This window comes from Ylistrum balloti, unplaced genomic scaffold (genome assembly GCF_031769215.1).
Source record: "Ylistrum balloti isolate Yb309-2 unplaced genomic scaffold, AGI_CSIRO_Ybal_v1 Utg370226, whole genome shotgun sequence".
NCBI lineage: Eukaryota > Metazoa > Mollusca > Bivalvia > Pectinida > Pectinidae > Ylistrum > Ylistrum balloti.
In genome coordinates, this window is record NW_026782188.1 from 1256093 (window position 1) to 1278290 (window position 22198).

Consider the following 22198-nt stretch of genomic DNA (forward strand, 5'->3'; position numbering starts at 1 on the left):
TAGAAAATACAAAAACATTGACACAATATTTGAAAATTACATTGGTATTCCCGGATTGTTGTTTTTCCCCTAAAATCTTTTCATTCATATGTGTATTGGAATTCTTAGATGGTTTTATATCTAGTATACTATAACAGATAATCACGTGAAAAGCAAAATACACAAAATCTTGATAAACACAAAAAAATCACGAATATTGATAACATGAGTACTTGTATGCATAACGGTCCATTGCCCTTGATTGGATGATATAGATTGACTTTAGTAAGAGAAAACATGAGATAGCCGAACAACCGAGACAAGAACCTTGGCGTACAAATAAGCATCGAATAAGACTTACTTAATACATTATAGCATAAGGACAAGGAGTTTAGCTATAGATGGGATCATGGCGACAACTGTAACAAGTACATAACTTGGTTAAATTGCAATGTATTATTTCTACTACATCACCTTGCAGTTTATTATCATCATCTACTGGGTATTTATGCACTATTTACATTGATTTACACACATGCAAAATTATAGATTATGTAGACACAGTTCCCAATAATTCTCAACGGATTTCTGGCATAATCAACATGATACCGTTATAGAAACACCGAACCACAAGGCATCTTGTTCCTATGATCAATTCACGTCTACTCGTACGCCTTAAACAACGAAACGGCCGAGTATTTAGAAGGATCACGGTAAGTTCATAGGGAAACGTCATTTAAAAGTCTTCTATTCATCCGAGCATTATCCATTGAACATTGAGGCACGAACTCATTTATACTGAGCAGTAACGCTGACTTGTTTTGACACTTGTTAAAAGTGCTCATGTACTTATCTTGCGAAAACCCCGTTGTTTATCATTTTAACATTTTCATTAAAACGCATTCTGCGTGATTGCATACAAAATAATGTAGGATATCTCGTCATCTGAAAACGGAATGAAAAAAGCCGCCATATTAACATTGGATATATTCATTTCCGATTGAAAGACAATTACATAACATAACTCTTTCTTCTATGTGAATGAAATTTATCGAATGCAGTGTCCTGATCGATATACAGTCATGCGTGCCTGTATATACTGATGAAAGGAATGACCAGAATTCTTGTTGTTGTTGTGTCTTAAAGAATCCATTTTAAATTTGGTTAGTAATCCCGATTGATTTTGTTTAAACATTCCACACGAAAACAGGGAAGTCAAATGACAATTCATCCATTTTCAAAGAGGAAACATGACTCAATGCCACATGTATATGTCGAACAAGAAATCTGCAATGCGGACCAATAATACGTCCATTCCACAGAGAAATAAATACAAATCTGGAAACGAAACATTGTCAAATGTCTCTGAGAAATCATAATTCACTCAGTGAAACTTATTCATGGATACTGAATCAGGAAAGTTGGCATTTTGCTTTCTTCTTTTTTTTTTTTTTTAATTCGGCAGACAATTGTAATAACAGTAGTCTTTTATTTGTCATTGACTCAACCGTTTCGTCGCTCAAGCGAGGCATTCCTTCCAACTAGGTATTATATATCACCTTTTGGTGATATATGTATTGTGTCTGTATTGCTCATCGAGACGCACCGAAATGTAAGTAAATCACCAAACGTCTGTCACTAGAAGCCGTAATATACGTGTACTTTCCTAATATAATTTAAAATGTGAGGTTAGCTGTCACTTTCCACTCTGAATCAGTTAGATCCATTGTCTGGTCAAAGCAGGACTAATCACAATATTACTGAGCTTCATTCCAATGTACGGCCGTTATAGCCGATTCTCAGCGCCATAAATATGGCGGCCGACCAGAGTACACCACTCGGAATTAAATACTCCAGACAAGAACAATTTCAGCCTTTTTAATATGTCACGTCTTTGTGGTTACGACTCTATGACTTCATGGGGTTACTTAGAGTTGCATCAACAAGTACAATTCTATTGGAATCTTCTATCGGTCTGTTTCACTAATGAAAGAGGTATGGAGTGCAGAGCACCAATTTCACTTCATCGCCTTCTTTGATCTAAAATTGCACAAAAGGCAACTAATGAATTGAACTGAATCATACATCTGTTTCCTCCTTCTAGTACACGTCAGTGATGATAAGGCTTTAATTTTGAGGAGGCGACTGAGGCAAAACAACACAAATTTGTCAAACTTTCGATACAGAGATTCGCTAGCCTAAAAATACAAATAATTTCATCAGCTAATAATTTCATATTATATCATATACTGAACCGTGTGTATAGTCAGTGTGTATATTAATTACAACATGGCATGAGGGTTATCACAAACGTTAGGGGACTTAAAAGTCCACCAGTGACGTCATCAATTTACGAGCATTCATCTGTCACCATAAAAATACTTGATAGGAAAATATATTGTGTAATATGAAGTTAACGGTGTTTGGTGCTCGTTAATATGCATGGTGGTTTCGTTGTTGTTCATTTAGGAACTTTTATCCTCACGATATATCAGTCTTAAGGTCATTGAACTTGTTTCAGGACTATCTATGTAAATCGTCCTTTTGTTCATATTTCGCCCACGATTTACATTTGAATGTAGATGCTTTTAACATTTCGGTATTTTTGTTTTTGGATGCTAAATAACGCCCCCACACAAGCCAATTCTATCATTCACACCGTTGTACACCACGAGAACTGGAACGTGCTTTATCAATCCAACAAAAGTGGTTTGTTACCTTTGTATGGATATATCTTACATGTGCCTGCATCACAATAGTAAGAGAAGTCTCTAAAGACTGATACTATTAATAATACTGGTAGCATTGCTATTTTTTTCAAATCTATGTGTATGTACAGTTCATCGGGCTGTTTACAACACCGAGAGGTAATATTTTTAACTGTTGACAGTTACATGAATTATCCAAAACAATCAGTTATTGACCAATTATGCTAAGAATTAGACTTCTCTACCTGTACGGTAAGCTATACCTAGAATAAGATTACATCGCGGTCAAAAAGACGCTTTTTAGAAATCGTTTGAACGCTTGGGCGCTATATCGGCTTGACACGATTTGATATACCAGTTTCTACGGAAATAAGAGAAACAATTTTTAATTTACATTCTGGTAAAGTAGTTATTTAATCATGATGACAGAAATGGGTTAGGTTTTCATAAACTGGTCACTATTTAATCATTAGACAGAGTAGATTGCTGACTGTAAATCTGCTATCATCCGGAGAAACTTCAAAGCAATTCTTATTTAAAGTGTACCTAGATTACGGTATAGTATTAATTAATATTAATTATGTTTCCTTTCTTATTAAAAAAATCGGAAACCCGGTCAAAATTTGTCGCTTAGTTTTTGAGATATTTGTCGTTAAATTCACCGTTCGGAACCGGTTTGCACCTGTCGATGGAGGCTAATTAACACACTTCCCAACTTCCGGTTAACAGACCGGAAAATCCCGTGACGTCACAAGGGTAGCGCTTGGTCTAAGAAATGATAATGTCGGACAGTGATAACAGCGAGTGCGAGTGGTTCGAAGACTCAAACAATTCGGAAGAATGCAGCCTGAATTTAAGCTTTGAATCTTCTGATTACGACACGGAGGTTATAGAGAGACAAGCTGGTATTCAACCATACCAATTTGAACCCGAGGTAGATGGTGAAAGCAGTCCATCTTCACCTGCGTCGTCTACACGTAGCGATGATAATGCTGATCGCCTGGGATCCTTAGACTGGTATGTTCAGAGATGTTAGCTTTCACGTATGATTATTTTTTTTCCAGGAATTTTCCCTTTTCAAAATGCATCGTGCATGTTAACAAATGCGGATTTTCAGGATTTTTTCTCCACTTGCTCAACCTCACAAGTCCGACTTTGTCGAGATAATAACAGCCAATGCCTTTTTTTTGCATTTACAAATATTTGACTTTTACATAATACCCACCCCTAAATATTTTGTGTTACATAAATTAATGTGCATAGCATTTCTTTTTACAAAGGAGAACATTTCCTGGAAACAAAGTGTATTCTTTTGCTATGTCAAATGGTACTTGTATGTACTATAAAGTGTTGAATAGAAAACTTCTAACAAGACATTTTAAAGGTATTTTCACACCAACATACTAGTGAATTATGTATAAAACACAGAAAATTTTATATGTTACAGGTGTCTTTGCGGTAACTGCAGTCTTATGCCTACCATTGAGGAGTGCAGGTGCTGTAGTGAGATACACAGTGTACTGAACACAAAAGACGACATACCAGGGATACAGTGCATAACAGACCATCCTGGATTTGGGCCAGTCTGTTTGGATATTTATGTGCTGAGAACATCTTATTTCCAGTACAGACAACTTCATGGAGAGATACCAGAATGCCCTGAGTAAGTTATGATGTTTATCTACAGCATCAAATTTATTATTATAAAACTTGAAACATAATAAAATAATTCATTTGTTAAGAAGATATTTTAAAAATGATGTTACAAACTTGTCTATCAAGTTACAGGTCTAAAATACTGCAAAAGAACCAATAACCAGACAAGATAAAATAGATTTTCAATAATAAGTCAACATTTCTGAAAATCTGGTTTGGAATTGTTACACATATGTATTGTAGAGTTACTTGTGTTTACCATAATTCACTAGTGCTTGCATCCTCCGCAGATTAATGGCAAACTTGGCATTAACAATGATTACAGAATATATTTTTCTTGTTTTATCAGGAGATACCGCTATACAGCATACAGACAATTTGTGAGATGGTGTTGGGGGTACTTGGGAAAAAGCATAAGAGTGCCATTACCTGCGTGTGCTGTGAAGATTATTAGAGAAACATTTCCTGCACCAAATGGAAATTTTAAAGGTTTTAATTTTGTGCATTAAAAATATGTGTTGAAAACATTAAAAGAATGACATGAAACAATAAAATTATAATTGATATCTGATTGTTGTTTTTTATTCATATATACAATTGAAACTGTAATAGGATCTGTAAGTCTCGTCATGTGACCTACTAGAACATACCTCTTAACTTGAACAATCATAACTATGAAAACGGAGGATTACCAGTAGGTACGTTTTTAAAAACTCCTTGGGAAATGTGCATTTTGTCGAAATTGAAAATACTTTTCTTCTATAAGACTACTACCTAAAACGTCAGTTGGTACACAGAAGTAAAGTAAAACAGACTTGCAGACCATATTAAAAAACAGATGAAAATTCATGTACATGTATGTATTTTAAATGTTCATGTTAAATCTTGATTCCATCAATGCGACAGCTTCCATTTTTACAGGTCTGACAAAATCACTACAGAGTGGTGGGGGTTGGTCTTTAAGTAGCATATCCTCCACTTGCATCGTACTTTTTTCTGCCACTTGTAGCACTTCTGCCATCAGTTCATGTACATAGTCTGTAAGATAAAAAGTACATATACAAGTACACTGGTTTTATTATTTTTTCCAATCACTATTACACAAAATCTGACACTATTGCTAGTAAAGACTTTAAATGTTTTGTATACATGGACATATTTTCCTGCAACTAAAATGCAAGTTGTTAATTGAAGAATCATGTACTGCAATATATAGAATACTGAACCTAACCTAAAATATTGAACTCGTCTTCATATGCAACATAATACTTACCAAATGTTTGTTTTGTTTTGACTTTTCTGACAGTGTATCCACCTTTCTTCTGTTTAGGGTAGATTATCTTAAACATTTTCTCCCCAGCAGATGTCATGGCTTGTTCTCTTCTCACATTTTCATTGTGGTGAAGTGCAGCTAGAATCACCCTATTCAAAGAGATGCAACAATATTTAAACTTTCCTGATTAAGTATCATCAATATCTTAAGAATTAAGACTGGCTGCCTAAATCTTTTACATACTCATTTTAACATATCTTACATCTAGCTACAACACTAAATCTCTTTTAACATTGCAATATTCACCACAGGAGTTTTGAGACAGGTAGACTACTAGTGAATAATGATATTTCCACAACCTGTTGATGATGTTAGATCTTGAGACAGATATACATATACGATCAACTTGTCTGTACAAATTGATGTCTAAAGAAATAATAGTCTTATGAGAATCATGTGATCATATACCTGCACAACATTCCATTGAATGAAAAGCCATGTATTTTAGGGGCAAACTGGTTAACTGTTGAGTGGTACCCTTCTAGTTCTGAAGTTTGGTGATGTGTTGATAGCATGGGAATGTCCTTTTTCATTTGTGGTGATGTCAACATCAGTTCTAGCTTCTCCATTACTTTACTCTCTGAAAAGTGAAAGTGAGGATTTCAAATGATGAAGTAAAAATATAATATGGGATCATAAGGAATTTAGAACACGAATATTAATTCCATGCTAAGAACAAGAAACTAAAGATACCATTTTCCTGGATGTGCTTTTCATTCAGGTGAAAAATGTCATTGCTAAAGAAATTAGGCACTTAAAATGTTTTTAAGCAAGTGATAAATGTCATTCGTAATTTAGTTATGATTTGAATTATTGATACGTCACCAATTTCGAACCAAATGAATAAGTAAGCAAGTTAAAGGTAGGATACACAATAATTGAGTCAATGCCATAACAGGAAAAATACCTGGTTTTATCCATTTCTTCTTCCTTTCCTGTGTTCTCAAGTCATCATGCAGACAGCAAGGAAACAGATCTGAAGATACCTCGCATACACTGAAACATTTACTGGGAAAAGGTTTATTAAATGCTTAATAGGAGTATTGTCCACTAAGGAAGGCTGCATTACTCATTACCTTTTCTACTCAGATACTACTATAACTTATATGATATACATAGGCCCTAGATCTTCATGTATTATGTAATAATTACCCTTCTGTTCTCTCTTTTTGCGAAAGCAGTCCGTGGTCTTTTGACAGGCGTTTCCTCTACGTTGGTGCAGCCTTTGTTAATCGTTGGCACAGCATCTTTTATTAGCGTTTTCTTTTTCGGTGGTGTACGTCCCATTGATTGAAGAAATCTGTACTGCATCGGGTAGCAGTCCTCACCGAAATGTTCCGAACACAAAACTGAATGTTTTGTTGGCCCGTCCCACAAATCCCTTTTCCTCCGCACAAATGCAGTCCAAACTTTGCATATTTCCGGTCTGTCTAATGGGAAAAAATGAAGTGAAACACCGTCTAAAGTGGTGTTTCCACATCCATACGCTACACATCTCTTCCCACGTGAACGTTTGTTGGTCGGAGTCGCTTCCATAGTTAAGCTAATACTTCGAATTTCGCACGTTTTGAATAAAAATAAATATCACTTGATACGCACAAATATGGTAGGATATAAATACAGGACGAGAAGTATGAAGATTAAACAACCAAACGTCTGTTTCACATATTTTCGACAGTCTACACGCGAAAGTTACCTGGCATGGCGGGTCGTCCCAAATGCTACCCTTGTGACGTCACGAGCAAATAGAGCCTCGATTTGATGTGAGAGCGGTTTATTCAAAGGTATGTTTTTCGGTTTTTGCCGTAAAGCATAAAAACTATAAAACTGAAATGATTTTTTTATATATATTTATGAACGTCTATATACATACCAATTAACAACTATAAATAAACATGTAATCTAGGTACACTTTAAGTTGGTTAAAAGGTGACCAGCTAGACACAATGGACTGGTCATCGTTAGCATGGATACACGTGATTCTGATAAACAAATCCATTTGTTCACCACAGCAACAGATACCTGTGCAACACTTTAATTCACCAACATATTGGCACAATCCGACATCACAGCCATGATCTTTGGTATGTTGATCACTTTTTAACACGAGATATGTCGACCTGGTGAATGCAGGGCAGATCGAAGTAGAATTTGGAATTCTGTTGTGCAAAATTTAACGTCCTGAATATACATATAAATCTGCCTCATGACCATTAACACCAGAGGAAACAACCTGTGACAGAGGTGGTGTATTTCCCTAGGTGATGGCTTACATTGTATGAAATGTTCTGCTGCCAATTAGTCCAGTCACATTTATCTCCCAAGGCGTGACATTTACTTTGATAGCAGATATTAATATTTTCGAGTAACTTTTAGAGCAACACATTGATCACGTGACAATTATATATCAGACACACATAAAACATTCTTATAATTAATGTCAAGAATTACTGACGCTACAAGAAGTTAACGGTAGACCAGACATCTGCCTGGAAGGTCAGCGGGATTTATTGGTTTTGTCGTATTAGGTACGTCGTCATCAGAACAGCCATTGTTTCAGTTTATTGTATTGAAAAAAGATGACGCAAAATACTTCATAAATTTTATTCTTAGGTTTGCATAAGTTAAAAACTACATTGGCATGAAATATGTTTGCTGAGAAACATACCAGTATTGTACATCTGTAACAGTAGATCGCGTGATCAAGGTTGGGGTCAGAGAGTCGGGTTCAATATTTAAGGGAAAGCTGCAGATAACCCGAGTTACAGATAGTGGGGTCCAACACACAGAGAATTGGTGAATTAACCCCTGTCCCTCATTCCCTACACAGATACAGAGACTGAGTTAGAGATAGTGGGGTCAAATACAGAGAAGAGGTGAAGTTAACCCCTGTCCTTATTCTCTAGACAGATGGAGACTGAGTTAGAGATAGTGGGGTCCAATACACAGAGAAGAGGTGAAGTTAACTGAGTTAGAGATAGTGGGGTCCAATACACAGAGAAGATGTGAAGTTAACCCCTGTCCTTATTCTCTAGACAGATGGAGACTGAATTAGAGATAGTGGGGTCCAATACACAGAGAAGATGTGAAGTTAACCCCTGTCCTTATTCTCTAGACAGATGGAGACTGAGTTAGAGATAGTGGGGTCAAATACACAGAGAATAGGTGAAGTTAACCTCTGTCCCTCTTTCCCTAGGCAGATGGAAACTGAGTTAGAGATAGTGGGGTCCAATACACAGAGAAGAGGTGAAGTTAACCCCTGTCCCTCTTTCCCTAGGCAGATGGAAACTGAGTTAGAGATAGTGGGGTCCAATACACAGAGAAGAGGTGAAGTTAACTCCTGTCCCTACTCCCTCAGTACAGATCTCCAAGTAGATCCACAGAGACAAGAGGTCCAAAACACTGGAAACAGGGTAATTTTACCCCTGTCCCAATTCTAAATACACACAAGAGACTGTAATAGGTCTGATAGGGGGGTCCAAAACAAAAGGTGTCATGAAGCATTTGTTCATATATAATAATATTAAAATACATATATATGTATTTCTATTTGCAATAGCAGAGAGGTAAAAACTAGCACTAAAATTCATTCACTAACCATGAGGCTTTTAACATCTTAGCTATCACACTTTTTACAATATTATCAAGTATGATTAGGACAAAATAGCACTTTCTACATTTCATAGTGTCACTTTACACCTGGGAAGAATATAAAACAGAAACATTTCAACAACACTTTGGTTAGAAATGGCCGGATAGAGCTTATAATATTGCAGCAGTAATATTGAGCTCAAAACTTTTCATCCAATCAAAGAATTGAAGACTCAAAATTCAAAACTTTTTTAGCATGTAAAATCATACTAATTCAGTTTTCCAAGAGCTTTCTTGTAAAAGATAAACACAAAATGCATTCAGTTTATTAAATAAGTTAATATCAAATAACAGAGTGTATTGAAATAAAAAACACTGAACTGTACACAGAGGGAAATGCCAGTATTGTGAATTCTCTGTTATAAACAATTTATTGCATACCCTTAGGTCTGAGTATAAGTAACACTTTGTATAATAATTTCTTACTTCTATACAAATAACAGTGAGCTCAAACAACATTCTAGTACTTTAGTGGTAAGATTTGAGGTAATGTCGCCCAATAAATGGGCGGTGATAAAAACATTCACTAACAATACATATCTTTACATTTATATGTAAATATAAACTAGACCACAGTATCTCTGTAAACAAACAAACATTAGAGGATATATCAGACACAGATGGCAGGTTAAAGCTTCTGTTGTAAATATATCTGTTGGGAACTTAATACCAGTCCTATATTATAAACTTCAAGTTATAAGACAATAAATGTTAAAAGAAACTATAAATTAGATTGCAAGATTAACTGATAAAGACCACAAACTCTTGCCTCCAAACAACCGTCCTATATTTCACTATCAATTACCTAAACCTATTGCTCTAATGCCCAATACCGGGATATTTTTAGACCTTAATTCCTTCAAATATTAAAAATATATAATTCTAGTGACAGGATATAGCTACATAATTCACACCATAGCTTTCCCATCACCTTGTTGTACCTGTCAGTTTATAAATATGTTTACAATGTAAGAAGTTGAAGCTAGAGAATCTAAAATAAGGCTATTTATATCTAGTAATACAACTCCATTTCTAACAAGACTAGGTTTTATGGAATTCAACAGATGCTGTCTTGCCTGTGATTATACAGGCATCATTGGCTTGTCTTGTTGCAGGGATCACTAGTATACACTGTACCACTTTATGTATTATACCAAACACCACATAACACCAATTATGCTTTCAAAGCGCTCAATCTCTTACTCATCCATTCCAACAATTCATCAAAACAAATGACCAATCAGAAGCTTGATTACATTCATTATAAAATATTGCAATCAATCAGTATCCTCCACCTCGTCCTCTGCCACCTCGACCACTTCCTTTTCTTCCTCTACCCCCTCGTCCTCCACCCCCTCCTCCTCCTTGATAATTATCACTTTGTCCACCTTGATGATAACCTCCTCCTCCTCCTTGGCCACCATAGCCACCACCCTGGTTACCATAGCCTCCTCCTTGGCCACCATAGCCACCACCCTGGTTACCATAGCCTCCTCCTTGGCCACCATAGCCACCACCCTGGTTACCATAGCCTCCTCCTTGACCACCATAGCCACCACCTTGGTTACCATAGCCACCGCCCTGGTTACCATAGCCACCCCCACCTCTCCCTTGGTTGTAACCACCGCCACCTTGACCCCAGTTGCCACCTTGTTGGTTGGGATTTGCATCACCCCATCCTCCTTGCACCTTTCCTCCTCTTCCTCCACCTCCACCTCCACCTCCTCGACCCCGACCACCTCCATGTCCACCTAATACAAAAGTAATCATGTGATCTGATGAAGATAAGAACATAAAGAAACACTGTGTTGTGTCGCAGTTTCATTTTACCAAAGTTACTGCACAATCATAATTTCCATATCTAAACCATCCTAGATTTGTTTTATGTTGTTAGGGCTGAAGCAAGAGATCAGTTTTAGTTATGCTGAATATTACGATGTCTTGCAGAAAATGCTGTCATACATTGGAAGTGTTTACACATCAATAACAATGATTCCAATATGTTTGCAAATTTGCTAAAACTGCAAAGTTTCTACAGTGCTGTCATTTAACCAGCTCTGATATCTATACATAGTTATCAGATTTTTTTTCTGTGTGTATTTTGTATATTTCTTTGTTATTTGTGATGACATTAATGGATAGTCTTTAAGTACATTTAACAACATATCTATACACTGTTGGCACTCACTTTGTGGTCGCTGTGGTGCCGCCTCCCTCTTCATAAAGGACGGCATTTCTGGCGGAGGTGGCTCTAGTTCCCATGCCCGACCTCCTCTGTCTGGTACCTACCAGCAACAAAATGCACTGTTGTTTCAAAGGTTTCAAACTGTGAACTACATTCATTGAAATTAAAATGAACATTTTCCATACCATCTTTTAACTTTAAAATAATATATACAAAATATTACAAATGTTGTAATCAATTCTCACAACAAATTGGACAGTTTTCTGACACTGGTTACCTCCCCTCATTCTGCCTACCTTTGGTATGAGGACTCTGTTTATGGCACACTTTGTTTTCTCCCTGGCATCACCACTGCTAGTCTTCTCTAGGCGTGTCAAGTCTTGAGAAATAACATACAGAATGATAAGGACTAATAGACCTGACTATAATACTGTCTAGTCTTAGAAAATAGCAAACATGGAGGACTACATCTGTTGGTACTAAGAGGAGATAACAAAACAGTCTTGTCGGTGAAAACAATGGAGGACTGTTTTTGTTGGTAGTGAGAGGAAATAACAAAACAGTCTTGTCGGAGAAAACAATGGGGGACTGTTTTTGTTGGTAGTGAGAGGAAATAACAAAACAGTCTTGTCGGAGAAAACAATGGGGGACTGTTTTTGTTGGTAGTGAGAGGAAATAACAAAACAGTCTTGTCGGAGAAAACAATGGGGGACTGTTTTTGTTGGTAGTGAGAGGAAATAACAAAACAGTCTTGTCGGAGAAAACAACGGGGGACTGTTTTTGTTGGTAGTGAGAGGAAATAACAAAACAGTCTTGTCGGAGAAAACAACGGGGGACTGTTTTTGTTGGTAGTGAGAGGAAATAACAAACCAGTCTTGTCGGAGAAAACAACGGGGGACTGTTTTTGTTGGTAGTGAGAGGAAATAACAAAACAGTCTTGTCGGAGAAAACAATGGGGGACTGTTTTTGTTGGTAGTGAGAGGAAATAACAAAACAGTCTTGTCGGAGAAAACAACGGGGGACTGTATTTGTTGGTAGTGAGAAGAAATAACTAACCAGTCTTGTCGGAGAAAACAACGGGGGACTGTTTTTGTTGGTAGTGAGAGGAAATAACAAAACAGTCTTGTCGGAGAAAACAATGTAGTTAGATGACATTCAGGTACTTTACATTTGGCTGTATTCATGACTGATAGAATTTCACAATATTTGCTGTCAATAAAGAAAATGGGGCATTATATCATGAAACAATCTTACCCTAAGAAACAACCAACAAAGACGACTGTTAATTGTGAGAGTTAAGAGAGAACAGGTGTCTTTGGAAATGACATATGATCATTGGATATATAAAGAGAAAATGAATTTCTAATCTGAAGCCAACGCTAAACTTCTTAAACACCTATCTAATTGCATTTTCATATACAAATATTTTCATCAAATCTCTACCACATACTCACCGTCCCTAGCTGAAAGGATTTGAGCAACTCCTATGGCTGGTTTTGTCTGAAGACTTTTTCGAACGGGTTGATATACTGCAGCAATATCATTTTCTTTTTGCTAAAAAGAAAGAATAATGAATCTAAGTCCCGTTCTTCAATGATGTATATATTATGTGTGTGGTGATCTTGTTTAAGTCTGTAAGCACAACAAGATCAAATATGATCAAAGGGAGGTAATATTGTTGTAATAGCAAATATACCTAATAATGACCAATACGAAACCATATCATACCTGATAATCCTCAGGAGACCTTGTGAAGTCATTTCATAGTTTACTTTCTTGCATAGACACTTTCAAAATGGAAATCATGATAAAGTCGGAGAATCAAAATAACGACCAATGCTCAGACAGACAATACTGATGTAAAATTTAAAAGCGGTGATACTCAGTTTTATGTTCACATAATGTTTAAACTTTCAAGGACATTTTTTAAATGGAAATCATGAGAAAAAGACATACATCTACCCTAATTTGAAAATATAAAACTATATTTAGTGTATGTAAATCACATGGTGAAGTGTTCTGGGAAATATATCTACATACAAAGTAGATGATTTTTAGGACATTTGGTATTACATTACACAACAAAGCAACCTAGACAAGGTGAAGTAAGGATGGAGATATGATTTTGATATGAATTTTTAAAATATAAAATAGTTCTATGTCTTAACAAGAATCCAGTGCCTGTTATTTTAAACAACATTTAGATGTAAAAGAAAAAAGTTAGGTATGTCAATTTGATAGAAATTGCCATTTGAATATTTGACTGATACAGTATTCTAAAATGTCTTTTCATGTCAATTCCACACAGTACGCAACTTTTGCTTTAAGATTGCAGTCAATACACACCAGGCCTAATAAACTGTATCAGTAACTTTTTACCAGAATGGAAGAGGACGGTACCTAGAGTGACTCAATGTTTTACCTACAGTGAATTGATGTTTTACCTACAGTGACTCGATGTTTTATATACAGTGACTCAATATTTTACCTAAAATGACACAATGTTTTACCTACAGTGACTCAATGTTTTACCTACAGTGATTCAATGTTTTACCTACAGTGACTCAATGTTTTACCAAAAGTAATTTGATGATTTACATGCAGTGACTCAATGTTTTACCTACAGTGACTCAATGTTTTACCAAAAGTGATTTGATGTTTTACTTACAGTGGCCTGATGTTTTACTTACAGTGACTCAATGTTTTACCTACAGTGGCTTGATGTTTTACTTACAGTGACTCAATGTTTTACTTACAGTGACTCAATGTTTTACCTACACTGACTCAATGTTTTACCTACAGTGGCTTGATGTTTTACTTACAGTGGCTTGATGTTTTACTTACAGTGGCTTGATGTTTTACTTACAGTGACTAGATGTTTAACCTACAGTGAATTGATGTTTTACTTACAGTGACTCAATGTTTTACATACAGTGACTCAATGTTTTACCTACAGTGGCTTGATGTTTTACTTACAGTGACTAGATGTTTTACCTACAGTGGCTTGATGTTTTACTTACAGTGGCTCAATGTTTTACCTACAGTGGCTCAATGTTTTACCTACAGTGACTCAATGTTTTACCTACAGTGACTCAATGTTTTACCTACAGTGGCTCAATGTTTTACCTACAGTGACTCAATGTTTTACTTACAGTGACTCAATGTTTTACCTACAGTGGCTTGATGTTTTACTTACAGTGGCTTGATGTTTTACTTACAGTGACTCAATGTTTTACCTACAGTGACTCAATGTTTTACCTACAGTGACTCAATGTTTTACCTACAGTGGCTCAATGTTTTACCTACAGCGACTCAATGTTTTACCTACAGTGGCTCAATGTTTTACCTACAGTGACTCAATGTTTTACCTACAGTGACTCAATGTTTTACTTACAGTGACTCAATGTTTTACTTACAGTGACTTGATGTTTTACTTACAGTGGCTTGATGTTTTACTTTCAGTGACTAGATGTTTTATATACAGTGACTAAATATTTTACCTAAAATGACTCGGTGTTTTACCTTTAGTGACTTGATGTTTTATATACAATGACTCAATGTTTTACCTACAGTGACTCAATGTTTTACCTACAGTGACTCAATGTTTTACCTACAGTGTCTCGATGTTTTACCTACAGTGACACAATTTTTTACCTACAGTGACACAATTTTTACCTACAGTGACTCGATGTTTTACCTACAGTTACTCAATTTTTTACCTACAGTGACTCAATGTTTTCAATACGATGAAGGTACCACATGAATAGTTATACTAAAATTGTTAGTTGTAAGAAATAAGATCAATTTTCTAGGCCTTTGAACTTGTTGTTAAAAATAAGATCAATTAAAAAATGTCAGAAAAAGATATTGAAATCAGCAACGAATATTTCTGATTAGATGTCAACATGTTCATCAGGTAGTTCTCATTGTCAATGTAGCAATTCAAATATCTGCAGGAAGTTAACATAACTGGATATATCTGATATATATAACACAATTATTTTGTAATTACTGTCTGTAAATGTCCAACAGAAATATCAAATTAAATGCTGATTATAGCGATCAACAACAATGTAAGGCTAAAGTTCACGACAATATTACAGGTACGGCTTTGTTGTTTCATGTGCACAAGGTGCGAAACTTACTTGGATAGGGATGACTGCAGGATTACTGCTGTTAGGCTAATAAGTGTCAAATGAAATGTACAGGTGTACAACAAATACCTTGATGATTTACAAAATTCTAATCAGAATGAAAATTGGACAATTAGTCCACAGAGAGCAGATTAATTTCAACCACCTTGCAAATGTTGATATTTTACCATTGTGAAAAGGAATATTCAATTACCATTTTCCTATTCAAATACTGCCCTACCAAACAAAAATGTGAATATTTGATGACATCCCCCACAAGAAATTCACTTTTTTCTTGTATCTACAGATTACACCCTGAAATGCTTACCTTGGCTTTCTCTGACCACATGAATGACTGGACCGTGACATCTAGACGTTTCAATAACATTTCACGCCTTGTCTGGTACTCGCGACATAAAGCCTCGTTTATCTTCAGCACCTGATCCCACTGTTTATCAGACAGGCGAGCCTTCAGTAAAGATGTACCTGCCTGATTTGGGAACTTACTCACAAGATCTTGAATCTAAAACATCGAAAGTTTAAAATACTGGGCATTTAAACTAACTCATAACTATAGATTAAAACAATGACTCAGTTGATCAATGACACACAAGAGACAAATTGATGGTATTTATGAAATTATGTTTTGAGATGTGATAACAATTTTGATTCAGTTCAGGGAAATGCGGGTAAAAACTCATCAAATGAATCCTACATAGGACACGAATGTCAGGAGGCCAAAATTTCTAGAACTGCACTAACTTGAACAGCCCTTGATGCACACTTTTTATAAATTCTTAGCACACATTTTGCTACTTCAGTAATTTATAATAAAAAGCATTTCTAATAGAATGACAAATTAACTAAAAAACAAAAAAAAAAAATCCCTAGATTTTGTCTGAGTCTCCATTTCATTGAAGAGCCGAAAGCAATTAATGTTCCCAAGAGATTTGGACACAAATGAACTTACCTTAGCCTCTACTTTACTGAAGAGTTGAAACGAAGTAATACTGGCTGGAGGTTTAGAGATCTCAAGTGCTATTAAAAGGATACGTAGATGCTTGGCTACATCACTCTCTATCTGTTAGACATCACATAAAAAAAAGGAAAATACGGAAAATTTATCATGAGATCACCAGTTTCAAGACAAAGATACTTGACCAGAGACACAATATAAGAATGGTATGCTATTTCAGTTGATTCAAAAAAGTTGTTGATAAGGCAAAGGAGACTATAACCAGCTACACCTGCAGTAATTATACTGTGCACATTCCACAATATCAGTTACATAATAACTCTGTGCAAAAATGAGATATTCATTTTTGCTGAATAAGCATTTTAAAAAATGTAAACACAAGATTAACTGGTTAGAACTATCTATATTATATAACATTTTATCAATATTACTTTTATTATTATTATTATTAGTAGTAGTATTACTGCAATAATGCAGGAGTTTGGCCAGGCATTTATCAATGTTTCACTACAAATTGGAAAAAGAGCATGTTTGGAATTCAAATGGCAAAAAATAACAAAAACTCAATAAAAGCACTGAACATTTTCAGTTTTAATTGATACCTTCAGCCTGCAGCGTATCCTTAAATTGGTAACAGACCGAATGATAGTACAAATTTCCTTAGTCTCCCCAAAATTTGGTGCAATCAGACAATTACCTATCAAATGTACATTATTTCAAATTTGAATACAATGAAATATTTTTAAGACTTTTCATACAATCAGCTGATTGGAAAAAATTAAGGTCAAATTTGGGAAAAACACAAGACAATGTTTTATTAGGAATAAGATACATTACCAGACACTACAAACACCTCACAAAATCCCTATAAAGGTATGCCTTTGTTCCAAAATAAAGCAAATAGAAATAATTTTACTAGCTTTGGAAACTGAGGTTTTGGTCATATTCTAGAGTTAAAGATAAAAATTTCCAAGCCCCATAAATACATGTTTACTGAAACACTTATGGCTTACTTGATACATGCTTTCAGTGAACACTGCTAGACTGGTCTGTAAGAACAAATCAAGTGGTGACACTTATTTAAATAGACATTTTATGCTCTCCACTCTTAATTACCATTTCTACAGGCTTTGTGGAGGTAGGGGCACTGTTGGCCTTCAGCTGACTTGGTTGTTTAGCTGCTATCATCCTCACTGAGGCAAGCTCTGATGTAAGGTAATCTGTAAATAACAATACAAACATATTTGTACAGAAAAGATTCTACATGGAAGAGAGATACTCTTAATGGGCCTGTATCTCATGTATTGAATATCTTGTCTATGATATGGATACAAAAATATTAAAATTTACAACATAAATTTGTTTCTTCCCCATTGCCTTCTACCTATTCCCTGCAGTCTGAGCAGAAATGACCAAAGCTTAGTGAATCTAACTGTAATATCTATATATCACAGATCACCAACTTCTTAGTTATTTTAATGAATAAAAAAGCAATTTTTACAATAAACCAGTACACAGATAGTTTATAGAAGGAAATCAACTATCAAAAGATACACCCACAGCTACTTTACTATGTCTATTTTTACACAAAACCTTCTGATTCAGCATATGACCTGTCCCAATTTTTTTAAGCCCATGAAATTGGTAAACCTACAAATAAATAACCAAGAAAACATAGCCTTATAACAATTTTTGAAGCAGAACATGAATACTAACTGTAGTATCTATGCCAGTCAACTTTCTCCTCCTATTTTCTGATCATAAAAGTTGAATAATGAAAGGAATTAATATCTTTTGAGCATAATGTTTTGCCAAGTATTGGTAACACATTTAACTGATTCTAACTGCTGTTGAGAGAACATCTTTATACTATGTTTGTCTGTAAGTCACTTTAAAGGACAATTCAACTTACATATAGCAAGGATGCACAATCTGAAGAACTTTTACTTGAAACACTATCTTGAACAGAATATCTAAAAGATGTATATATGATAGAGGTTCTATGGACCTGTTCAACAGTCCACACAGAAAACTGTTCATAAAGTCAATATCTGTTAACTTGAAATCCTTTTCCTCAAGCATGCTACTACACAAATATCATGATCCAGGACATATTACTTGTTAAAAGAAGAAAATTTAAGTTCTGAATACATTTGACCCCAGTGACCTTGAATGTGGGCCACGGTCGTTCACTTGAAAAAATTGGTAGCCTTCATCCCAGCACGCTAAAGTCTAATAATAGAACCCTTGGCCTTTTGCTCACTGAGAAGAAGTCATTTAAAGATTTTAACACATTTCAACCCCTCAACCTTGAAAGTAAATCAAGGTCATTCATGTTAACATACCTGGTAGCCCTTCATCCCAGTATGTATGCTACAGGCCTGATATTGGCACCCTGGGCAATTTTGTAACTGAGAATTCATGTGGTGATTTAAACACATTTGTATCCTGTGACCTTGAAAGTGGGTCAATGTTTTTCATTTTAACAAACTTTACAGCCCTTTATCCTAGCATGCTACAGGCCCAATATCAACACCTAGGGTATTCTTGTAACTAAAACGTCATGTGAAGATTTAAAGACATTTGACCCCTGTGACCTTGAAAGTGGGTCAAGGTCATTCATTTTAACAAACTTTACAGTACTTCATCCTAGCATGCTACAGGCCCAATATGAACACCCTGGGTACTCTTGTTATTGAGAAAAAGTTGTTTGAATGGAAAGTTTGCACATAACGACGGAACACATCCTTATGATGCATTTCATATGTAGACTCAATTTTTTTTGATGAGAGTACTTACCAAGCAACTGTAGTCGACTTTTCTTTGTGTTGAGTCTGTCAGAGACTTGTGTTCCCTCAAACAATTCCTTATATGGACAATCTACATATGTACAGAAGAGTATATATTGCATAAGAATCATCATTGTTAGTGTTACTAATTCAAAAATATTTCAATTGTCTCAGTTTATTATTATTTGAGACAAAAACCCTGAATACACTGACAAATCCGCTATGGATCATGTTTCAGTGAAAAATAGTGGATCCAGTTGCAAGACTGTATCAATTCAGAAATTTCAAAACAATATCAAGAAAGACACTTTGAAATATGCCAAATTTAGTCTCATGACAATCAAACCAAACTTGCTGTATCATAAATGATTAGAGATATCACTCACTTAATTCTCGCAAACAACTTCCGAGTTCCATAATAAAGTTGGAGGCTTCATCAGGACCTTCAAAACAAAAATAAGGACTTTTTGTTACCACAATATTATCATCAACAATGAAAGATTATCAATGTCCAATGTATATACCAATCACATACCATGTAACTACTTCTGGGAAAACCAGTCCTTGAAAGAGAGTGCTGATGCAGATTATAAAAGATATATATGTACTTTCATTTAAAATCTGAGAAATATTTTAGAAATATGACGTCATGTCATTTGCTAAATTGCTTAAAAAAAAAAAGAAAAACTGATATCTATTTATCTTTCAACACTTATAAAACAAGTTCTTTTACTCATACTGGCCTGTATATGGACAAGGATAAAGGTAACACAAGTTCATTCCCTCATACTGGCCTGTATGTGGACAAGGATAAAGGTAACACAAGTTCATTCCCTCATACTGGCCTGTATGGGGACAAGGATAAAGGTCTTCATGTGGGAGGGCACAAGAAGACCTAGAGAAATTCAAAAGTCAAAACCACATAATCAGTGATTATGTGACTAAATACCTAATACATGTACTGTATAACAGGTCTTTTTCACCGAATGCAAATTTTGCCATTAGGTGTCGAAACTGGAATACTTATCTAATCTCAGTCACATCACATAACCTATTGCAGCTACCATTCTTGATGTTATGATTTTAATCTGACTGGTCGAGAAATCACTATATATGAGATCATTTACATTGACAAGTCTTCATTTATGCAACCTTGAATGTTAAATCAAGTTCAGCAACTTACTGTTGATGGCATTAGCACACTCTTCCAGACCACAAAAGTCTCGAAGTTGTCCTGTCAGCCAGGCTACCAGCTTAGTGTACTCCACAGAGGCAGGTCCTGCTTCCACAGCATCATTGAATGCCTGTTCCTCTGACAATGGGCCATCATACCTATGGAATTAATCACAGAAATATGTCATTCTCAACATTTTTACTCACTTTTTCCTTTTTGATGAGGGAGGCAGGCAACACATATCATTTAGCCATGTCAGAAACATATTGTTCCTTTTGTTGAAAACATGTAAAAGATCTTCATGTTTATCAACTTCAATATGACCCTGCATCTGAGTACCTTATTGATTACTCCTAGTAGTAACTATCCCTCAAATCCAGGACTATTACCCATATACAAGGTGGTACCTAATCTATTTAACAGTGCACAGGAACAGTTTAGGCTAGGTACAAAAAATCCCCTCCCTTTCCCTTTGTTGAAAAAAAATCATGAACCCACAGCACACAGTGACATGTGCCTATGGCAAGATACTTGAAGCAATTGTACTATAGTAGTCTGTCCTTGCTATGTTGATCAGGTTCTAACAATCTAAATATATCATATCTAATAATTTATTACGATTTATTACGATACATGATGGAAGCGGGCTGGCTAGTCTCTATATCCATATCAATATTTAACAATTCATGAAAAAATGTGTTAACATTACTTCTGATGCTAATAATATTAACACACTCTACAAATTTCAATGTAAATTTCAGTATACATCAGTTTTACGCTTGCTATTATTAAAGTAACAATGATAAGATATTTCTCCATCACCACATCGAATATTATCATTGCAGTTCGACTGTGATGCTGCACAGCGGATGACATTTCTTTTACCTTCTGTCAGGAATCTTATCTTTTAAATACTGAAACTGCGTATTTAAAAGTAACACTAATTCCTAGCTAAAACATCACATGCTACTGTTTAAAACGATATAAAAATATCAATAAACTCTGTCACAATAAAATATCAACCTTAAATCTTCTAGAGAGTCTAGTATATCATTTTCCATGTTGTCAGCACGTTCCTTGCATTACCGGTCTGCAATCACAACACTTATCAACGACTTCCGGTGACATTATCGACTAGTTTAGACTTTCGTGATTTTGACTTTCTTAAAGAATGTGCGTGTCGGAAATGATTCAAATATTTTTTCTAAATGTGTTTCTTTATTTAAATGTAGTAGTGAAAAATGTATATCTGAATCCGTCAATACCTAGTTGTATTTACACAGGTAGGTGTCTTTTCTTTCGAGCTATTGTTTAATATGTAAACTTTATTTCAACAGTCACAGATATTTACATCACGCCTATTATAAGAGCGATCACATCTGAATCTGACTCGGAAACAAACTTTTCAGTTTACATAAATCCTTCTCCTTATCTGAGACACGTGGATTAATGTTACACGACGACAAGTGGAAAAGTGACCAAGTAGGCGTTGGTTCAATATGGAAGGAAGTGAAAGCGTAATAGAGAGGAAAGTTGCCATCTAACGGTAACAACTGTGTAATTGGGACAGAAAGCAATCATTCAAAACTCTTGGAGCTGATAATGAAGTTTTGC

The 22198-nt window shown here is 35.4% G+C and overlaps 3 protein-coding genes across 3 annotated transcripts; 1 reads left to right on the plus strand and 2 right to left on the minus strand.

Annotated features, from left to right (window-relative positions):
- Positions 1-3381: 3381 nt before the first annotated feature.
- On the plus strand, positions 3382-4978 carry LOC132551919 (P2X purinoceptor 7-like). The gene is made up of 4 exons (XM_060216062.1): positions 3382-3704; positions 4135-4350; positions 4693-4832; positions 4956-4978. Exons 1-4 carry the CDS (start codon positions 3463-3465, stop codon positions 4976-4978), a joined length of 621 nt encoding a protein of 206 aa, XP_060072045.1. The 5' UTR covers positions 3382-3462.
- A 27-nt stretch (positions 4979-5005) lies between these two features.
- LOC132551941 (uncharacterized) lies at positions 5006-6110 on the minus strand. Its single transcript, XM_060216085.1, has 3 exons — positions 6085-6110; positions 5617-5765; positions 5006-5381 (listed from the first exon to the last, which is right to left on the minus strand). The coding sequence occupies exons 1-3, from the start codon at positions 6093-6095 to the stop codon at positions 5209-5211; spliced, it is 333 nt and encodes a 110-aa protein (XP_060072068.1). The 5' UTR covers positions 6096-6110; the 3' UTR covers positions 5006-5208.
- Positions 6111-8266: 2156 nt separating this feature from the next.
- Positions 8267-21675, minus strand: LOC132551946 (protein FAM98A-like). Its single transcript, XM_060216089.1, has 11 exons — positions 21608-21675; positions 20594-20742; positions 19797-19853; positions 19421-19501; positions 17738-17841; positions 16616-16726; positions 15974-16168; positions 12967-13066; positions 11809-11891; positions 11516-11612; positions 8267-11078 (listed from the first exon to the last, which is right to left on the minus strand). Exons 1-11 carry the CDS (start codon positions 21643-21645, stop codon positions 10609-10611), a joined length of 1485 nt encoding a protein of 494 aa, XP_060072072.1. The 5' UTR covers positions 21646-21675; the 3' UTR covers positions 8267-10608.
- Positions 21676-22198: the final 523 nt, after the last annotated feature.

What these genes read in the sequence shown, in the direction of transcription:
- LOC132551941 (XM_060216085.1), bottom strand. An exon ending in CAAAACAAAACAAACATTTG is followed by an intron (nt 5,382 to 5,616) that starts GTAAGTATTATG and finishes TTTATCTTACAG; the next exon opens with ACTATGTACATGAACTGATG.
- LOC132551919 (XM_060216062.1), top strand. Translation starts at nt 3,463, where the DNA reads ATGATAATGTCGGACAGTGATAACAGCGAGTGCGAGTGGTTCGAAGAC. An exon ending in CGCCTGGGATCCTTAGACTG is followed by an intron (nt 3,705 to 4,134) that starts GTATGTTCAGAG and finishes TATATGTTACAG; the next exon opens with GTGTCTTTGCGGTAACTGCA. An exon ending in ACCAAATGGAAATTTTAAAG is followed by an intron (nt 4,833 to 4,955) that starts GTTTTAATTTTG and finishes AAACTGTAATAG; the next exon opens with GATCTGTAAGTCTCGTCATG.
- LOC132551946 (XM_060216089.1), bottom strand. Translation starts at nt 21,645, where the DNA reads ATGGAAAATGATATACTAGACTCTCTAGAAGATTTAAG. An exon ending in CCACAAAGCCTGTAGAAATG is followed by an intron (nt 16,727 to 17,737) that starts GTAATTAAGAGT and finishes GATGTCTAACAG; the next exon opens with ATAGAGAGTGATGTAGCCAA. An exon ending in TCAGTAAAGTAGAGGCTAAG is followed by an intron (nt 16,169 to 16,615) that starts GTAAGTTCATTT and finishes TCGATGTTTTAG; the next exon opens with ATTCAAGATCTTGTGAGTAA.